The sequence below is a fragment of the Chenopodium album genome, chromosome 12, assembly GCF_948465745.1.
Source record: "Chenopodium album chromosome 12, dcCheAlbu1.1, whole genome shotgun sequence".
In the NCBI taxonomy this organism is placed as follows: domain Eukaryota; kingdom Viridiplantae; phylum Streptophyta; class Magnoliopsida; order Caryophyllales; family Amaranthaceae; genus Chenopodium; species Chenopodium album.
The window spans coordinates 12791370-12812394 of NC_137845.1; the positions used below are offsets into that span (position 1 = coordinate 12791370).

The 21025-nt window shown below is 31.8% G+C and overlaps 2 protein-coding genes across 2 annotated transcripts; one reads left to right on the forward strand and one right to left on the reverse strand.

Annotated features, from left to right (window-relative positions):
• The first annotated feature begins 4653 nt into the window (after positions 1-4653).
• Positions 4654-8119, forward strand: LOC145572035 (mitochondrial pyruvate carrier 1). Its single transcript, XM_081631056.1, has 5 exons — positions 4654-4761; positions 5836-5938; positions 6064-6118; positions 6212-6347; positions 7859-8119. The coding sequence occupies exons 2-5, from the start codon at positions 5843-5845 to the stop codon at positions 7896-7898; spliced, it is 327 nt and encodes a 108-aa protein (XP_081487182.1). The 5' UTR covers positions 4654-4761; positions 5836-5842; the 3' UTR covers positions 7899-8119.
• An 830-nt stretch (positions 8120-8949) lies between these two features.
• On the reverse strand, positions 8950-12584 carry LOC145572036 (uncharacterized). Its single transcript, XM_081631057.1, has 8 exons — positions 12393-12584; positions 11742-11954; positions 11460-11651; positions 11180-11382; positions 10774-10852; positions 10093-10216; positions 9505-9597; positions 8950-9299 (listed from the first exon to the last, which is right to left on the reverse strand). The coding sequence occupies exons 1-8, from the start codon at positions 12495-12497 to the stop codon at positions 9205-9207; spliced, it is 1104 nt and encodes a 367-aa protein (XP_081487183.1). The 5' UTR covers positions 12498-12584; the 3' UTR covers positions 8950-9204.
• Positions 12585-21025: the final 8441 nt, after the last annotated feature.

Sequence of the window (21025 nt, forward strand, 5' to 3'; positions counted from 1 at the left end):
GTGATGTGGATGTTTTTTTATTAAAATATTTCTCTTTCTGTTTTCAAAAATATTTCTTCTCTTACTCTATTTATGAAAAATAGTCAGTCCAATTTGGTTTAGTCCATGGTAAGGGTCCAATAATAGTGTAGTTGGATTGGGCTTGAAAAGAGCTTTCCAATGATATATTATAAGCCCAATTCCGATAAATAATGAGGAAGTTATGGATTAAATTAAATTGGGCCTGAAATGATTTTTATTTGTGGCCCAATGATCTAGAGGAGGGCCTATTAATTATTATTCCTAAAGTTATTAGGATTGATTTTAATCTTCTAGAATATTTAGAAGGTTCCTTTTTAATTCTAATGGGATTAGGAGTGATAATTATATTTTAAAGAGTTTTATTTTGAATAAAATACGTGATTTGGCACAAATATGATTTTAATTTGATAAACACGGAATTCGCTGCTTAATCGTATCAAGAAGAGGATTCCGTACAAAAGCGCGTTTTATCTTTTAATTAACGCCAAACGACAAAGCCAGTCGCCTGGCGCTAACATCTGTCGCCTGGCGTTGGTCTTGTCGCCTGGCGCTGATGTCTGTCGCCTGGCGACAGATTCCAGTTTTATTTCGTATAGAACTTGAAGTATTTTCTTCGATCCCGTGCTATTTTTCTTATAAATAGGGGTCGTATTTCTCTGTTTTCAATCATTCATAATCAATCATCTCTCTTTCTTTGTAAAAAGCTAGAAGCTTTCTCTCTCTCTATTCTTTTTCTAAACCTTCCCTCTCTCAAAATTCCACATTCACAAGTTCTAGACACACCTAGCCAAGTTCGAAGTTGTTTTCGCCCTAGACGTGAAAGGTTTAATATTTTTGAGGGTTTGGTCCCAAATTCCTATTTCAATTATTTAAATTAATTGTTTGATTTTATTATTTTCCTTGAAGTTACTAACGTGTGTATTTTGTTATTAGAAAGAGGTACGAGACATCGAAGTAAGTACTTTAATTGCTTTATTGCTCTTTTAACATAGAAATAATGCTTAGAGTATTTTGTTGATTCCTAGTATCATGTTAGGATGTTTTATTGCTTCCTAGTATCATGTTTAGGGTTAACTAAAATTTCTAATATCATGCATGTTTTTATGATGCTTCCTATTTCTTTCCTAATATCATGTTAGTATCATGTTAGGGCTAAAGATTTGATTTTTAATGTTTAGTGACATGCTAGGGTTTGTTATTAATCTTGTTAGTATCATGCCTAGCATCTTGCTAATATTATTATGCTTTGAGATTGAGAATATTATTATTATGATGATGATTGTTTTTATGTTGCTTGATATATATTATTGTTATTGTTTGATCACGCCCTCTCTTACAGGACTAAAGGGAATTTGTACTTGTAATCACGCTTAATAAGATAATTAATAATCTTGTTTAGGTTAATATGATTATAATTCAAGTGATCGTCAATAATAGATTTGTTTGTGCATTATATTCAACCAACATAGATTAAACAGGTTTAGGATTAATCTATTGATTGTATGTTAGTCAGAAAGTACACATGAATATGAGAAGAATAAAGTACAGGCCTATTTAGGGCAGGTTCAATCTCTTTTAGGTTGGATTTGTACCTTCATCCCCGAACTTCCAGTCATGGTTCCAGACCTATTGGAGTTAACGATCTTCTGGATCGTTAAGGGGTGTAACCTTCACCCTGTGAACGGTTACCAAGTTCCTAAAACTTGTTGGTGACTCTTTTGCTCTAGCTTCCTTCCCTTTAGACGCCACCATACTTAAGTGTATGATCACAGTGGGGCTCAAGTGTGGGATGCTTGAAATATTCCCTACACTTAATAAGAAATAACTATCACCTACTCTATATAAGAAGTTGATAAAACTAACCAAGAGACGTGAGTGAACAATTATTTTTAAAAGAAACTAACTTCATTAGTTGTAGAAGATAATGACAAAATAAAAGTGATTCTTTAGTGAAATGACATACAATAAATGAAGGAATAAAAGATTATTGGAAAAAAATACAAATAAAAGTGTACCAATAAGAATAGGACACGTGGCAGCATATATTGTTTGCAAAAGTTCATATTATTAAATATTAGTATAGATTACAACAATTATTGTATTTGGATGCTAAGTATTAATTGCAACAAAAAAAAATAAAAAAAATAAAAATAAAAATTCCTTATTTAATAAGTTTTTTTATATCAAAATGACCAACATATCCTCACTTAAAAATTATTAACACATAATTAATATACACATAATTGCAAATCATTATAATCCTAATCTAACTTAATAAAATCATGATTATTTTGATAATTGACAACTAAAAAGTGAAAATATCTTTTTTGTTTCCTTTTTTTATTTTTAAAAAAATAATTGAAAACAAAAAACAATGTCAAACAAGCCATAAAATAGTGTATTTGAAAAGAAAAAAAAACCCCAATTTTAATTAGCGTTTTTACCAATAATTTTACAACATTGCTCCATAAAGATAAAATGTTTCATACGTTTACCAAGAAAATATGGCCATGTTTGGTAATTAGAGTTTTGACCATAAATGAGCTTATTTGACCTAGTTAGAGATTTGACTACATAAATCATCTAATTTGGTTATTTGGTAAAAGATTTTTTTTTAAATGAGCTGATTAAGGCGAATAAGCTAATTTGTAAAAAGCTAAAATATAGAGCTTTTTAGATTAACTTATTGAGTAATGGATGTCAAATAACAATTTTATCTTAAAATGTTACTCTAATTCACATTCTTGCCTACCTACCCACTTTCTTACCCTAGTAAGGGCCTATTCAGATTTAGTGAGCTGAACTGAACTGTTTATGAGAAAAGGAAATTAAGAACTAAATTGAACTGAACTGAAATTAAGCCGAAGAGAACATACCCTAAGTAAAAATAAATTGTCAGTGTCCTAAATTGTCATTTTATGTGTTCAGCTAACAAATAGTTACAATTAATATGCTAATTTTACTAAACAACTCTACATAATAAGCTCTTACCAATAAGCTAGTCAAACAAGCTAAACAGTTAATTAAAGTAGCTAATGTAACATGCAAGCATGCAACCAGCTCTTACCAATCAGCTAACCAATAATTACGAAACAAGGTTATAGTGTAGCTCTCGTTAATGTTTGCAAGGTTTTTTTAAAGGAAAAAGATATAAGAAGCTAAAAATAGAAAGAATTGACAATAAATAAATATTTATCACACCGATTTACTCGTGAATTGTCGATAAATTCTCAACTTAATACTAAAAAGGAAAAATTGATTCTAATAATCCCACATTTGGCCGGTTCACTGTTAATAATCCCACCTTTATAGGGCGTCTTCTTTTATTGGTCCTTTATGACCGGTAACCTGTACATTGGGTAATTTTTTTTTTTTTAATTTGAGTGACACATGTCACTATATAATTGGTAAAAAAAAAATCTAGTCAAAATTTTTTTTAAAAAAAAAAGATTTTTTTTAAAAACACCCAGCCAACCCCCAACAACCACCTCCCCAACCTCTGACAACCCTTCCCCCATCCCACCATCAAAACCCCCAATCCTACCGCCGGAACCCCTATTCCCACCCTCACGCGGCAAAAACTAGCCCTTGATTTCAATGAATTAGAAAAAAAAAAAAGTAAAATGAGAAAAACCTTCAAGAGCAAAAGAGATGGTTTGATATTGAATTGGGTAGGATTTATGGGGCTTTTCGGTAGTTAGAAGAACTTTTCGGCGGTGATAGAGGGTTTTTGGCGATTTTCGGGGTTTTCAAGGTGGTGGGTATGGTGGTTTCGGGGTTGGGATATATGGGTTAGGGGGTGATTTAGAAGATGGCTTTTGGTCGGTGAGGTTGTTTTTGATAATGGGGGGTTGCGGCCGGCCGTTTTAGGGGGATAAGAGTGGCGGCCGGCCGGTTATTAGTGGGGCTAGGTTGAGGCTAAGGGTTTCACGGTGGGTGGGGGTGGTTGGTGGGTTTTATTTTTATTATTTTTTTTTAGTTTTTAATTTTTTTTGTTTTTTCTTTTTCAACCAATTATAAAATGACACGTGGCATCGTAAATTATCAAAACCGGTTACTAACAGGTTAGGGACCAATATAAGAACATCCCTTATAAAAGGTGGGGGTTAAATAATAATCCAAAGGTGGAATTATTAATAGCGAATCGGTCAAAGATAGGATTATTAGGATCAATTTTTCCTACTAAAAAATGAATTACTCCATCCGTTCCTTTTTTACATTGCTGCTTTTTTGGGTATTTTAAAATTACAGTCCTACTATTATCCCTATTTTTCTGTTTTGTAATTTATGCTTTCTCGTTTTGTAATTAATGCTTTTTCTATTTTCTCACTCTTATTTTCAAAATCTATGTGCATCAATTTAGATGAATATGATTGTCCTTTTTTTTCCACCAAAAAATATTATTGGTCCTTTTTCTTTTTAAATGATTGATGACATGTGAAGCATTAAATATTATTCTATCTTTGTTTTATTCAAAGACATCAATTAATGTCTTGTAATTTATTTTATTGTTCTTTATTTTATTTTAAATTCCTTAATTCTCGTGTAATTTTACAAATAGAAATGTAAAAAAGGGACAGAGGGACTATATTAAATGCTTATATGCAGCCTATTTTACCCATTTTTACAACAGTAGAAAGTAAATAACCAAGAAAAAGAAAAAGACCATTTCTCAGATTCTCTCTCCTCATTTCTTCTCCGGCATTGCTGCTCCTTCGTCAATCTTTCATCAACTCTTCGGTATGCCTTTCTCTCAATTCTTCTCTACTTTTTTCTCATCAATCCCTTTCATCTTCGCAATCTTTTTCTTGAATTTTGTTGAATTTCCTATCCTTTTCTAAAATGTAATAAATATAATTTTATTGATACTTAATTTGTGTATGATCATAAATTGCTGTTATATTTTGATGCTTGATGCACATATTTATCATATTTTGTGGGAATTGACTTATATTCTTGAAATTTAACCATTTCTTGCTTCTTTGCTGTTTCTATCTCACTATAAAGGGGTGAAATTATTCTAAATTTTACTATTTTATTGTTTGAAAATCCATTGATTTCAATGGAAATTGTTGGTATGTATGAATTAGCATACTCTGATTATTGAACCTGATTAATATTATACTTCTGTCCAAACAAAATTGTGGGGTATTTTTAACTATTATATTGTTTGACAATTTTCATTCTTGAAATATTTCCATTTTGATGGAGATATGATTCTATTGGGGTTAGATGGTTTTTGGGTCCAATTTAGTACAAGAAGCTGAAATTTGGGGTGTAATTAGGCTATTATTAAGCTGTAAAATCTCCAATTTAGTACAAGAAGCTGACGTTTTGGGTGTAATTAGGCTATTATTAAGCTATGAAATCACTGAGTTTGATTAATTGAATATGTGTTGAACTCAGAATTGGAGTGTTTGACATCCGGACTAAAACTGTGTGTAGTCTGTGCACCTTATTGCCAGTATCCGAGTTTATGATTATAGGAAGGTGTGATGTAATTGAATTAATACATAGAACTGTTGATTTTTCCGATTTGATTTTTGTTTTTCCGGGTTTTCGGTCAATGCTGGATATGTTATTTGAAATCCGTTTGTAGCTTGAAGGAAGTGGAAAGGAATACTTGATGTAGGAAAAGCATTAAAGAGGGCGTCTGATGGATAATTTGTAGGTAGTGAAACTAGATTCTCCTACATGTTTTCGATCTTGTAGGCAGTTATTCTTGATTAAGTGTGGCACTTTAGACTTGCTTATTAAGAGAAGTAACTCTTTGATGTAAATACATCTTACTAATTCTGGGAGTACTTGGTACAGGTGACTCATGGCTTCTACATTCCGTGCATTTTTGAACAGCCCTGTTGGTCCTAAAACAACTCATTTCTGGGGGCCTGTTGCAAATTGGGGATTTGTTGTCGCTGTATGCTTCTAAACTTTTGTTTTGGACTTGTTGACATTTCTCTTCAGATGTAAGGATAATTTTATACGCATTTCTTATCTGAAGTTTACCAATGAAATTATTTGTATGATTGCTGGAGTATATAGGGGCTTGTGGACATGAATAAACCCCCTGAAAAGATATCAGGCAACATGACTTCAGGTTGACATTTCTGGCTTTGTTGCATTGTTGATTCTAAGTTTTAAGCGCATTTCATTTAATTTGATTTTTATGTTGTCATTTTCCGGTCTGCAGCAATGTGTGTTTACTCTGCATTATTCATGAGGTTTGCATGGATGGTACAGCCTCGCAACTATCTACTCCTGGCATGCCATGCTTCAAATGAAACTGTGCAGCTATACCAACTTTCCAGATGGGCAAGGGCTAATGGGTAAGGTTTCTGAATTTCCACAGCTTCTAAAATTCCATGTATACTCTATTCTGCCCTTCATTGTCAAATAATTTTAGGTCATTCTTTGTTTATTGATTTCACGTTCACTCTTATAAGGGCTTGAGAGAGGGTGAGATTATTTAACTTACATCCGCACACTTATTTTTATTGGATCTTTAATTTCTTATTGTGAAGTAAAGGCGACCTTGTGCTGGATTTGAATTTATTTCTAGTTTGCTTGCAATTTCATGAAACTTGATCCAAGGACCAGAGACCTCCCCTCCCCTGGATCTCTGTTGTCACATATTCAATGGTTCTGTGTATTCACTATTTTGAGATTTTTTACCTTGTGCACTATGAGATCAGTTAGTGGTTGCCTGGTTGGAAGGGGGGTGGTGTTATGCATATCTTTTGTAAACTTGAGTTTCACAGTTACTAGGAGTTTACAGAAAATCTCATGTTCAACCATTAATGCCACTGTCTAAACTCTATAAGGCTTTTAGCCTATCCACTTCAGCTGGATTCTGGGGCTAGCCAAGTCTCGGAATATTTTGGGGTCAAGATGCAAGTAGAACACAATTACCAACTGGTATCTGGCTCTACTTGTTGAATTGATCAGTCCGGACAAATGGCCCTTACCTTTGTAAAGCTTAGTGATGTAACTTGATGTTCACCAACTAGTAGGTACTGTTGCTTGATCTATCCTGTACTTCCTGCTTGTCTATGTTAAGAGTTAGTCTGTATGTGTCTAATCTTATACATATAAGAGGGGAACAGTGGATTGCTTGTATGAATTGACTAACACATATTTGTCTTTCTCCCATTTCTTCAATGAACGAGTCTTCTCTCTGTGTCACGATGTTCATATATATAATCTGGGATTAAAAAGTTATGACGATATCATCTACTTCCTCCGTTTTTTTATTATTGCACCATAAGGGGTTGGGTAGAAATATTTTGGTTGTGGAAAAAAGTAAGAGAGAGATAGGTAAAAATACAAAATTGCCCATGTGACATATTGATAAACTAAAAAGTAAGTGTGAAAAAGCAAGGGTATGTTGGGTATTTGTAGTGTGAACACAAATAATTTTTTTCCTAATGAGGAAATGGTGCAATATTTGTGAAACTTCCTAAAAAGGCAAGTGGTGCAATAATAAAAGAACGGAGGAAGTATATTTTTTCGTCATCATGCTTAAGCTTAGAACTTTTGGAAGAATTTCAAGGTCACAACTTTTTGTCATTTGTATATTCAGCTTTCCACAAGCTTAAGTAATGCCACAAAAGCACCCAATTTTTTTTCCTTTGCTATTAGCTTCCATTATTTCTCTGGTAGTTACTCGACATTGGCAGTTTTCTGCTAGGGATGAGGATGAATTGTTAGTTGATTTACACATCTTCGTTGTTTGGACACTGGGCTAACTTCTGATTCATCTCTTCTTTTGTGTTTTATGCTGAATTAAAGACCAGGAAACAACTTCAATCTAACAATTTCCATTCATTTCTTATGATAGGTACTTGTCATCAAAAAAAGAGGAAAGCACTGAACTGTGATTTCGCCTTTTCACTAGGGTGCTGATCTTCATATTTCTTTAATGGCATCTTGTTTGAGCGATATAAACATTTGATTGTATACTACCTAAACACAAATTGTTGGTGATTGCTCCAGAAATGTATCAATTTTTCCAAAATTATTATGTTAAATCTTTCACATGGTTTGCTACTCTTTCTGGATGGAAACATGATGTTACAATATAACTCTTGCAACAATACAATCAGTGTATCACCTTTAATAAAAAGGTCATGAACTAGTTTATTACTCCGTATGTTATAAGATTACAGATACGGGTAACACAAATTTATCTCTTCATGGATTTTGCTTAACAATGTTACGATGGTTTGCTACAGCTTTAAACCAAGAAATTCTGATGAATTTTGAGGAACACACCATCCAAATTAGTAGTTTTTGTATAATGTCTGGATATCTGTCCTGCTATGTTGATGGTCTGATGCCATTATCCAAATTTTTTTGGATATGCTCAATTAACAGAAATAAAATATTGCCACTAATAAAATAGCTCAACTATCATCGTCTTTCAGTCCATGAAATCATACAAAGTTTTTATACAAGTAGCTAAATTGTGAGGGGTTGGGACAATGTGTCTAATTCCGGATAGAGGGATTAGGATTGAAATTTATTGATATAAGTCCATTTGTGCTTTAAATAATGATTGTTACTGATGCAATTTCCAAGCTATATACTCTGAAATTTATAGATATATATATATAGCATATTGATGCGCTGAAGAATGTCCAGTTATAGATCATAAATACTATCAGCAGATTTACTCAGTTAGCCAGTCACTTTTCTCACTAAATTCCATTTATAGATATACAAAAACATGCATTTAATCGGGTATTGCATCTCATTCATTCCTTAGTACATGTAGAGAAGCCTTCATGGAGACTGGAGAGGGTTTTACACAACTTCCAAAACTTGACAACATACTACCATATGCAGTCACTTAATGAAAGTACATAAGGCTAGAACCTGAAACCTCCAACTTACCAAGGCATTGAGTACCTACACTAACAAAATCAAAAATTGATAACATATCTCTAAAATTTAAAAAGAAAATTGTGTTTTCATGTTACATACAATGATCCATGGCACCACCAAAGTAATAACTAGTTAAGAATCATCACTCCATTTGCACTGGTACATGGTTGGCCTTTGGTCATCTTCATACAGGATTCCTTGAGCATTGCTACTTAAATAGTTAAATGTAATGATCCATCTAAAAGAAATGCAGCCACTGTCTCCTCAGACCTCAAGTGCATCGACTGAAAATAGTCTAATTCAGGCAGTATCTTCACCAGGCACCTGAGGGAGTGCCCATTTACCAGATTTAAATTTGTTGTAGAAGGCGGAGCTTTTGGACACTGTGTAAAAAACTGCATGTATCAACAATGAATTAGCCAAGGTAAGGAAAAGAAAATGCAAAGTTTTGATTTTTAAGACAACTAGCATGCTAGCAGCAACCCTGCCTTCTCACCCTCTTTGCCATTCAAATACAGATTTTTACGCACTGCCACCTGACCCTTTTTACTCACATGTTTGAAATATATTTAGCAACTAGAAGAATGGTACGGAATGTACCTGGTATGCCAGGAATAACAAGATTTGGCTCCTTCAGAACATCATGAAGTGTCCTTTTTTCGTTGACTTTTACCCATCTGGACGGGCCTTTACCTGGCAAGTAATCACATAATTGAAGATGGCTGGCATAAGCTTTATGTATCTTACAAAACCCCAACAATTACGAAAGCTAAAAGGACAGCATTTCTAAAATGACTAAAAAGACTGTTGAGGAAGTGTGACATTAGAATATTAGATCTATCAGATAGAAACACAAATTGAATGTTTAAAGGAAAAGAAAGCACTCAGCTGAAGTGACATTCTGAAGCCTCCAAAAAAACTGAATTACCAATTTAAAAAGGAAATGCATGAAATTCAAAGAAAGTAACTCAAAACAGTCAACCTACATCTCCATTGCATAATCTTAGAGGCAATTTCAATCCCTAGTTAGCAAAGTACCAATGATAAACTACGCACAAATGTCGAGGATTTAGCTGATGTATTCTAGCACTAATTGAATACACAAAGCACGGACATATTTGCTGATCTAGTGTGTAAAATTTTATTTTATTCCGATAATTAAATGATAAGCTGTAAATTATACAATACCTATAGGGCTCCCATAATTTGAAGAATCTTTTTCTTCATCAATGCTCACTGCACCAGCACCTGGAGTACCTTCCAAAAGATAATGCAAAATGCGTGTCTTTGACAAGCAAACTGATGAGCCAACCTAAGGTTTACAGCATCAGTCATTGGTATCCATAATTCACCATTGGAAAATGCACAGACCAAAGAACCATAAGACAGACAGTCAGATGCTACTATACTAGGACATGTATGCAAGACCAACCATTTTAGATCTATGTAAAGTTAGTCCACTGGTTGTCACATTGCTATGTAGCAGTCCTGCATAGGTTCAATTCTTCTACAAACATTCTGTAGAGCATCTTAAGTACATGGTGCCAAGTCAAAAACCTTAGCTAGAAAATACCCACATAGTACCACATACCAAATGCAGTGACATTCTGCTAGGTCCAGGAAGATACTTTAGAGTACCTTGTTGGAAAACAAAAAATTTCTCTAGAAAAATTGTACGATACGGTGGAAATTAACTCTGTCAAAATGTCAAAACATTTCAATAAGTATTGTGAAGTTTGCTGAGTAACCAGAGCCCAGAGATACAGTTCATATTTTCCATAAACAGCCAAAACAAAAGACACCAATAATTAGATAAGTAACTGTTGTAATGTCCTTCGGAAAGCAATAAGGGAAAGGAAGATAGATTACCTCATAGTATAATTCAATATTTTCACGAGTGTACACATTTTCCTTATCCCAAGGCAGCGGAGGACAATCTTCTGAAAACATGTTTCTATGCTAAGGAAATTACAAACACATAAAAAGAAGAAAAAGATTCGCAAATTAAAAAAAAAATATTGATGGCAGCATCTGTAGAAATATCAGGTATATTACTGGAGCGATCCCCAATTAGACATCAAGGAAAAAGACCATGGTATCCGTAAATGATCCTATCCTCCAAAACCTCTGTTATGAATTTGAATGTGATGAACTTACCATGAAAATATCAAGCAAATTGACAAAGTCGCAATATCATGGATCTATATTATGCATTCCATATGTGCAAAAGAAAGCTAGAAACAAAACAAACATATATAAGAAAGCAACAAAGGATATTATATCTAGGTGGGATGAAAACATGTCTGTCTCACAAAAGTCTTCAATTATGTCACTGGACATAACCTCTGGATAGAGAAGAACCACTGGCCAATGAAGAATCTTGCTCTTGTCTAGAACTGGTTTCTTTAGTCCAGTAAGTTCACAAAACATTGCTTTGCCAATTTTCAATCCTCTATCTTCAAAGGCAGAAAGAAGGTCCTGCACATTCGATATTTAGAATCTGCCAACTCAGAAAACACACCCCTTCATTAAAAACAACAGGTATAACTGTATACCTCAGCGCCTCTCAAAGCTTTGGCAACTTCAGCCTCGTGCTTCTCACGTTCTGCCAATTTCCCACTAGCTAGCTTTACAAGTTTTTTTAGGTCTTCGTTATCAGGGGACAGTTCAAATCCTTGCTCACAATATGTTATAGCCTCTTTCAACATATCTAAAGCAAACGAAGCTTTAGCAGCACGATATATTGCCTAAAGTCCAATACATTAAATAATATGTCATCAGCTTCAGCAAGCAAAACCCATTTTTCATACATTACTACAAACAAGGGGGTGGCAAACCTTGACATTCGTCGGAGAAAGCTTAACGGCCTGCTCAGCATCCTCGAGGGCACGCCTGTTATTTCCTAATAAAAGATTTACATGGGCTCTATTCGCAAATAAAATCGATGTCTCTGATTCACCTAGACCCTTCTGATTTATAGCTCTAGTGTAACAATCAATAGCATCCTTGTAATGATTCTTCCCCTTCTTAACATACTCATTGCCCTCATCCTAAAACACAACCAACAGAAAATATAGCATAAAAATAATGATCCTTCCGACTTTTATTTATCGTTTTTAGCCAATTTTCACATTTTTCAATGCAGAAGAAGTACAACAGGATAAAAAATGAGCATAAATAGAATGAGTTTAGTTTTTTTTAAAAAAAAAAATTCTATTTTTGAGACAATTACAGAAGAACAAAGGGAGTAGCAATTATAATTAGAAATCTAAGGTTCCAAACAAACAAATAAGATTAATTAGAGAAATAGTTGAAGCTGAATTAATACTAACTGGGTATTTAATTTCAGAATATAAATCAACAAAATATATATATACAGCATCAATCATTCAAGCATAATAACAATCTGCAACATAAAAGTTTGAAATTACATAAATTAATACTCGTAGTAAAGAAGAAAAGGGTAGAAAGAGGGAAAGAGAAAGAACCTTAAGTTCAAGAGCAGTAGAAACTTTGAGGGCAGCAATGGCGGCTAAATCAGCCTTTTCATTCTCTGTTTGGGGTTCAGAATTTGAGTCTAGCCACAACGCCATTGTTGAGCAAAAAGTTGCTTAACAAAATGTTAGAGGTCCAACAAACATACATATCGATACATTTGGTTAAGCCCTTGGAGACTCGGACTAGTTTGGGAATTGGGAGTTTGGCAATTGCCAATTGCCAATTGGCAATTTGGCATTCACTTGCCGGCCTAGTCCGCTGGCTAGACCCGACCCAATCTGTTTATTTAGGCTCAAATTTTGAGTTTGGTCTATTTTTGGCTTAAAATAGCGGGTTTGGGCATAGGTTTTTGGAAAATTTGTAAAAAAAAAAAAAAAAAATCTTTTAAAAGCACCATTCTGCAGAAAAGAACCTTTTAAAAGTTTTTTGGTTAAAAAAAACCACCACGTTTATTTTATTGCGAGAGGAAACCTATTTCCCTAATTAATCTCTAATTAGCTTAATAAAAAACTAATTTCATTCTGCGGAAAAAACCTTTTGAAAGTTTTTTGGTTAAAAAAAACCACCACGTTTATTTTATTGCGAGAGGAAACCTATTTTTCTAATTAAACTCTAATTAGCTTAATAAAAAACTAATTTCATTCTGCGAAAAAAACCTTTTGAAAGTTTTTTGGTTAAAAAAAACCACCATGTTTATTTTATTGCGAGAGGAAACCTATTTTCCTAATTAACCTCTAATTAGCTTAATAAAAAACTAATTTCTTCTAATTAACCTCTAACCCACCGAATTATTAAATAATTAGATTTAATTAATATATGGTTTTAAAAAAAAAATATTTAATTAATATATATATTAAATAAATAAATAAATAACCACCACCCCCTCCCCTTCCTCCTCCCATGGAATCAACCCCCTCCCCCACCGCTGCCCAGATCCCCCCCCCCCCACGTCCGGCAACCTCCTCCACTGCCAGACGACCCTCTCTTTCCCTCTAATCGCCGCCCAACAACCACCTCCTTGATTTTGAAAAACCGTAGAAAATCGATTTGGGGGTTTTCTATTTGGTGCATCTTGCTTGCAATTGATACTTATTTTGGCTTTGATTATGTATGTATGTGATGCTAAGGTGATTTTGAAGCAAATTGCAATTGATTTGGACTTGATTTGAGCATGGTTGAGTAAATAAGATCCAAAAATTCGAAGAAAGGTGGCGGTCGCCAACGGGGATTAGGGGGAAAGGGACGGTTCACCGGAGGTGGAGGTAGGTCGCTGGGGGTGGGGGGATCTGGGCAGCGGGTCCTGTGGGTGAGGGGGTTGCTTCCAAGGGAGGGGGAAAGGGAGGAAGAAGGGGAAGGGGTGGTTGGGGTGGTGGGTTTTTGTTTTTTTGTTTTTTTGTTTTTTTTTTTAAAATTAAATTTAATTATTAAGTAATAGGGTGGGTTAGAGATTAATTAGAAAACATGGGAGGAAATTAGAGTCTAATTAAGTTAATTAGAGGATAATTAAGGAAAGAGGTTTCCAATCGCAAAAAATGAACGTGGTGGTTTTTTTTAACCAAAAACCTTCTAAAATTAAGTTTTTTTTTTCGCAAAATGGCCTGGTGCTTTTAAAAGGTTTTTTTCTGACAAATTTTCCTAATTTTTTAAATCTAAAGTTGCGCAAATTCTTAGCTACACACTATATATATGAGCATATAACACTTTAAAAAGAAACATATGCATTTTTTTCCCTTTCTTTTATCTTAACCCTCTCTCTTCTTCTTTCTTACCTCTATTACGTAGTATTTTTTTTAGAGGAAAACCTCTATTGATTTCATCGCTCCTCTATTTTTTTTTCTCCATTCGAAATTTCTCTCCTCTTTTTTTCCTTCATTTATAAGTTTATTTTCTCCATCTTTACACTTTTTCATCCTTCTACTTCGAATATTCTCCAATTTGTCACTTTTGTAACATTCTCCATCATTTTCATCTTCATCACGATTGTGAATTTTCAAGTAAATTGTTTTTATTTTATTTTTTTATTACTATGTGAATGTAATGAAATTGTTGGTTTCCACCAGTTTTGCATTTGCGATTCTTAATCTACCATGTATAGATCGATAATTATTGTCATTATGATGAATCAAGATTAGATTTAAGGTGGATATTCAAATTTTTAGAGTTAAAATATTTACAATCAAACTTGTGTTTAATTTCTAATACAAAAATGAACACACAGTACTTTAAATTTGAATATTTTATACAAAATGAATATTTTAGTAAACTAAAAATGAACATACAGTACATAAAAATAACATATTTTACCTATTTTTTTGTCTTTATTTTTTGTCAATAATTATATATAATTATTTAAACCTATAAGAAAATCGTGCTCATTAACATATATAATTTATTTAAATCTATATGAATATATACGATAAAGTTGGATGGAAACTGTTAAGAGGAAGTGCATGCTAGACAAAGTTTTTACATTTTACGGGTAGTTGTTCACAAATCAAACCATTTATGAGGTACTTCCTGACAGATTTTCCCTATTTTTTATATGTATTTTTTTTTATATATATATACTTGTAGACACCCATTTGTGTCTCCCCAAAACCAAACCCAGTGATGAACGCCTTTCACGTTGTGTTATTATCGAATGAGGTAAAAGTGGTTTGAAAGTCAAGTGTTGCGGTTTAGTTTTAATTAAATTCTTTTCTCTCTGTTTTTGAAAATGACTTTATTTATTTGAAAATAGCCGAACCAGTTTAGTTTGGTCCATAATTAAGGTCCAATAATAGTGTAGATGGATGGGGCTTGAAGAGACCTTTCCAATGATATATTATAAGATCAATTCCGATGAATATTGAGGAAGTTATGGCCAAAATACTAAACTGGGCCTGGTTAATTATTTAAATACGGCCCAATGATCTAGAGGAGGGCCCAATATTAATTATTATTCCTAAAATTATTAGGATTAATTATAGTTTTCTAGAAGTTTCTAGAAAGTTCTTTTTAATTCTAATATTATTAGGTTTAATAATTAATTATCTTTAATAGATTTTTATTTGGAATAAAATATCGTTTTGTTATCTTAAAAATATATATTTTATCTTCTGTACGGATTCCGTAGATCAAGTTGATTAAAGATCGGATTCCGCGTGAAGAAAAACGCGCTAATACAGGTTGTCGCCAAACGACAAATCTGTCGCCGCGCGACAGACTCTGTCGCCGCGCGACAGACCCTGTCGCCTCGGGACAGACATTGTCGCGTCGCGACATAGTTGATTCCTGGCGACAGCGTGGAGTTTTATTCCTTATCAAATTCTATGATTTTTCTGGACTATTTTCATTATAAATAGCGTCTGAATCCCTGTTTTCAGAATCATCAATTCACATTCAATTCTTCCTTAATTCTCTCTTTTCTCTCTTGAGCAATATATGCTTTCTTTCTTTCTCTTTCTCTAAACTAGCTTTTTACATACAATATTCCGCATTCACAAGACTTAGAGTCACCTAGCCAAGTTCGAAGTTGCCTTCGCCCTAGACGTGCAAGGTTGATAATTTCTGAGGGTTTGGTCCAAACTAGTCAAAACTTTATTTAATTTGATTTTAATTTAATTCTTTAATTATTCTTTATTGATTTTCATTGAAGTTTACTAACTTGTGTATTTTGTTATTAGAAAGAGGTACGAGGCTTCAAAGTATGTAATCTTATTACTCTCTTTCAATGTAGAAAACATGTTTAGATTAGCATGTTAATTATTGTTTGATTCCTAGTATCATGTTAGGATACTTTTAATGCTTTCTAGTATAATGTTAGGATGTTTTTTATGCTTTCTAGTATCATGTTAGGATGTTATTATTGCTTTCTAGTATCATGTTTAGGATGCCTTTATCCTTTCTAATATCATGTTAGTACCATGTTAGGTTTGAAGCTTTGATCTTTATTGTTTAGTGACATGCTAGGATTTGTTATTAACCTTGTTAGTATCATGCCTAGGATCTTGCTATTATTATTAAGCTTTATTATGCCTTATCATGTTATTATCATCGTTATTATTATTTGTTGCTTTATTATTATGTTGCTTGTTTTATTTTATTGTTATTGCTTGGTCACACCTTTTATGATTGTTAAAGGGAATTGGTACTTGAAATCACGCTTAATAAGATAATTATTAATTTGGTTTAGGTTAATGTGATTTTAACTCAAGTGATCGCCAATAATAGTCTTATTTGTGCATTAATCTCAACCAACATAGATAAACAGGGTAGGTTTAATTTAATGTTTGTATGTTATTCGAAAAGCGCACATGAATACGAGCAGAACAAAGTAGAGGCCTATTTTATAGGGCGGGTCCTTTCTTTTGTAGATTGGATTCGTACCCTCATCCCCGGACCCTGTTTGGTTAAAGACCTTATGGAGTAGTTGATGGTCCTTTTGGATTGTCTTTTGGGTTTACAAGTTCCTAAAACTTGTTGGCGACTCTTTTTGCTCTTTGGTCTTTCCCTTTGGAACGCCACCGTACTTTAGTGTATGATCACAGTGGGGTTCAAGTTTGGGGTTATCGTAATGCTTGAAATATTCCCTACAATACTACACTAGACTCGTGCGTTGCACGATTTAAATAATTTTGTTATTATGCATAAAAAAAATAAAATAGTTTTATCATTTGGGTAACATTAAGTGGCAATTATTTTTTATTCAAAAATGTATAGTGTAGATTAAAATAATAATAATTAATGACATCACCCATAGAAATGAAGAAAAACTTTTTAATATGAGAATGACACGTAAGATAATTTAGGGGTTGATGATGTCAGCAATGTTTTGTTTTAATAATAGTAATAAATTTCCATCAAACAATAAAAAACGTTATTTTACAATAGCCCGTCATTAGATTGACAATTATGTTTGTTGTTCTGTGTTAAGTAAGTCTTTATTATTTTCGGCTTAAACTTCTTTTATTTGTATTAAAATTGCTATTATAATTGATATCACACTCATTGTTTTAAAGTAACCTTTCTGTTTTATTTTTAAATGTATCAGTTTGACCGGCACATTGGCCAAGACGTAACTTTGACCATTAATATCTTTAATTCTCTATCAATAAAAAATTATAACAAAATTATATTATGTAAGTACATTGTGATGAATCTAATGATATATTATATAATGATATTTATTAGTTTTATCATAGGAAAAAAATTAAGTCAAACATAGTTTGTGAATAGTGCAAAAGTCAAACTCATGCATTTAAAAAAAAAACGGAGGGAGTAATAATTTGCAGACTAGTCAACATCAACTTGACATTTCTAGCATTGCAATATACTTCAGCCCTTATAGTTAGCATTTTCATATGACCTGTTGGCTATCTCATTTATTTTAAGTGTTATATTCAAATACCTATATAAAAATATTATTGAGTTTTTTTGAAAATAACATTAACTAGATTAGGCCCGTGCGTTGCACGGAATGAAAAATTTAATAGAATGAAATAAATTATTTCTATTTATTATTTTCCCGTACATACTTATAAATTAGATCATAAAAACATATCTTTCATCATAAATTACTTTGAACAAAATATAAAAATGAAAGCAATCTGATCTAATCAAACCATATGCATACGAATTATTTATCTAAGAGTTCGATATACAAATTAATAATACATGTAATTTAAATAAATTGAAGCGATATAATAAAAAATTAATTAATTAATTAATTAAAGCACTTTGGAAATACTGCGAAACAATGGTAACATTAAAAGACAACATTAGTTCATTTTTGTATAACAAACATCTATATTATTATTACATGACCTCATAGGTGGGTTGCTTGCACAACGCTACGTTTACACATACAAATAACAGTAAAACCTTTTTTTTTTTAAAAAAAAAGAACGTCGTAGTTACCTAAAATGTTTTAGCTCAATATCAATTTTATTTATTCCAACCAAAAAAATTATTTATTTATTTATTGGCATAGTCAAAGATTGAAATAAAATGATTAAAAATAACCAATTCCTAAAAAAATAAAATAAAATAAATAAATAAGTAAATAACCCAAAAATATGAATGTCATCATAAGTGCATTAGGCGGGAAATTTTTTTTATGAGAGAGCGACACGTATACAATTTGAGGAAAGGATGATGTCATCAGTTTTTTGTTTTAGTAATAGTTAATAGATTACATGACCTCATAGGTGGGTTGCTTGCACAACCCTACGTTTACACATACAAATAACAGTAAAACCTTAAAAAAATAAATAAAAAAGAATGTCGTAGTTACCTAAAATGTTTTAGCTCAATATCAATTTTATTTATTCCAACCAAAAAAATTATTTATTTATTTATTGACATAGTCAAAGATTGAAATAAAAATGATTAAAAATAACCAATTCCTAATAAAATAAATAAAAAACCCAAAAATATGAATGTCATCATAAGTGCATTAGGCGGGAAATTTTTTATGAGAGAGCGACACGTATACAATTTGAGGAAAGGATGATGTCATCAGTTTTTTGTTTTAGTAATAGTTAATAGATATGTAATATGAAATACCTTACTAGTTAATATTTAAGTTTTTTAACTTGAGGTTGTGGGTCGCTACAAATTTAGAAAATCATTTGCCAAAAAAAAAAAAAAAAAAAACCTAAAAAACTTACATAACATTCTCAAACATTAAGGTATTTGACAAAATTACTTACATAACTCTCTCAATTACTTACTTAATACAAGGAATATATAATTAGTTTTTTTTTTCTTTAAAAAATGATTTCTTATATTGGATATGTTTTAAGGATAAATTGTTGGAAAAGTACATACCCTAGCTTAGCTACCTAAGAGCTAGTGTCGGTTTCAGCTTTTTCTATACAGCTTTACGCAACCAACCTAAGAATTCGAATTTATACTCCAACATTCAGTGATGGAGCTAACTTTTCATTAAGTATATCTAAATCAATTTAATCTACTTTATTTTATTTTTAATCAATTGTAAATAAATTTATTAATCTAAATTATTAAAAAAAAAACATTAATTCACTCTAACTATGACTTAAATATATTATTATATTTCACATATATTGCATGCATATATTATGTGAATACATATTTGGCACATATAAGTTTGTGTACTTTAAATTGTTAGATTTATCAGGATTTATATATTGTCTTTTTCATATTAAATAATTTAAATTTAAATTAGTATTTTTTTTAATCTTTTTAATATGTGTAACAAATTATTTAAACTTAGCCCACCACGGTCAACATTTCTGGAACGATAACTTTTTGTCAATAAGATTTTAGGTTAAAAGTAACTTTTTAAATTTCAATTTAAGAAAATATATTAAAGATCTAATCAATTAATTTATACTTATATTTATATTTATAAAGAATTACTTATGGCTAAGTAATTACTTTGAACCTGTAATAGGGCGAAAAATACGGATCTTTTCTTGTATCCATATTTATCCCAATTAGTCGAGTTGTTGTGGATGTCACTACTCCCTTCGTTCTTGAGAAAACTCTTTTCTTGGGAATGTATGTATAAATTCTACAAGTATGTAACAAAAAAATATAATTTTACTTAGTATTTTTAACAAAAGAAGAATTTATAGGTTTTTCGTTATATAAATTCATGTATTTACAATGTAATTGGATCTGTTATATTAATAGTTGGAGTTTACTTATTATGGAAATCTTGTTAAGTCAGTCCTTATTATTGTCGTCTTAAACTTCTTTTATTTTTATTAAATTGCTATTATAATTGATATCACGTACATTCATTCTCTCATACGGAGTAATAATTTGCAGAATTAGTCAGCATTAGCTTGACATTTCTAGCCTTGCAACAAACTTCAGCCTTTTTCATACGAATTGTTAGCTATCTGTTCAAAAATAACTATCATATAGTTTTTTGAAATAATAACATAACATGTAATATGTAATACCTTAGTAATTAATATTTAAGTCTTTGAACTTGAACTTGAAATTGTGGGTTGCTACATATTTAGAAAATCATTTGAAATCTTACAAAAGGAAAAAAAAAAAACACTAACATACCATGATGCTCAAAACACAAGAAATTTGACTCAATTACTTACTTAACTCTCTCAATTCCTCACTTAATACAAGGAAAATATAATTAGTTTTTTTTCCTTCAAATATGGTTTCTTGTTTTGTATATGTTTTAAGGATAAATTGCTGGAAAAGAACCCTACCTACCTAAGAGCTAATGGACTTATTACAACAATAAGTGTCGGCTTCAGATTTTTCTATATAGCTTTATGCAACCGGCCTAAGAATTGGAATTTATACTCCAACATTCAGGGGGGGGGGGGGGGGAGATAGCTTTTGCAATAAGTAGAACTAAATTCATTTAATCTAATTTATTTTATTCTTTTCTTAATCAATTGTAAATAAATTTATTAATCTAAATTATTAAAATAAAAAACATTAGTGTACACTTTCATAATGACTTAAATATATAAAAACTAATCCATATTATTATATTATGCATATATCGTACATGTATTGCATGTATATATTACGTGAATACATATTTTCCACATATAAGTTTGTATACTTTAAATTGATAGATTTTTTTGGATGTATATATTGTCTTTCTCATATTAAATAA

What these genes read in the sequence shown, in the direction of transcription:
- LOC145572036 (XM_081631057.1), bottom strand. Translation starts at nt 12,497, where the DNA reads ATGGCGTTGTGGCTAGACTCAAATTCTGAACCCCAAACAGAGAATGAA. An exon ending in TTTCTCCGACGAATGTCAAG is followed by an intron (nt 11,652 to 11,741) that starts GTTTGCCACCCC and finishes ATTGGACTTTAG; the next exon opens with GCAATATATCGTGCTGCTAA. An exon ending in AAGCTTTGAGAGGCGCTGAG is followed by an intron (nt 11,383 to 11,459) that starts GTATACAGTTAT and finishes TCGAATGTGCAG; the next exon opens with GACCTTCTTTCTGCCTTTGA.
- LOC145572035 (XM_081631056.1), top strand. Translation starts at nt 5,843, where the DNA reads ATGGCTTCTACATTCCGTGCATTTTTGAACAGCCCTGTTGGTCCTAAA. An exon ending in ATCAGGCAACATGACTTCAG is followed by an intron (nt 6,119 to 6,211) that starts GTTGACATTTCT and finishes TCCGGTCTGCAG; the next exon opens with CAATGTGTGTTTACTCTGCA. An exon ending in AGATGGGCAAGGGCTAATGG is followed by an intron (nt 6,348 to 7,858) that starts GTAAGGTTTCTG and finishes TTCTTATGATAG; the next exon opens with GTACTTGTCATCAAAAAAAG.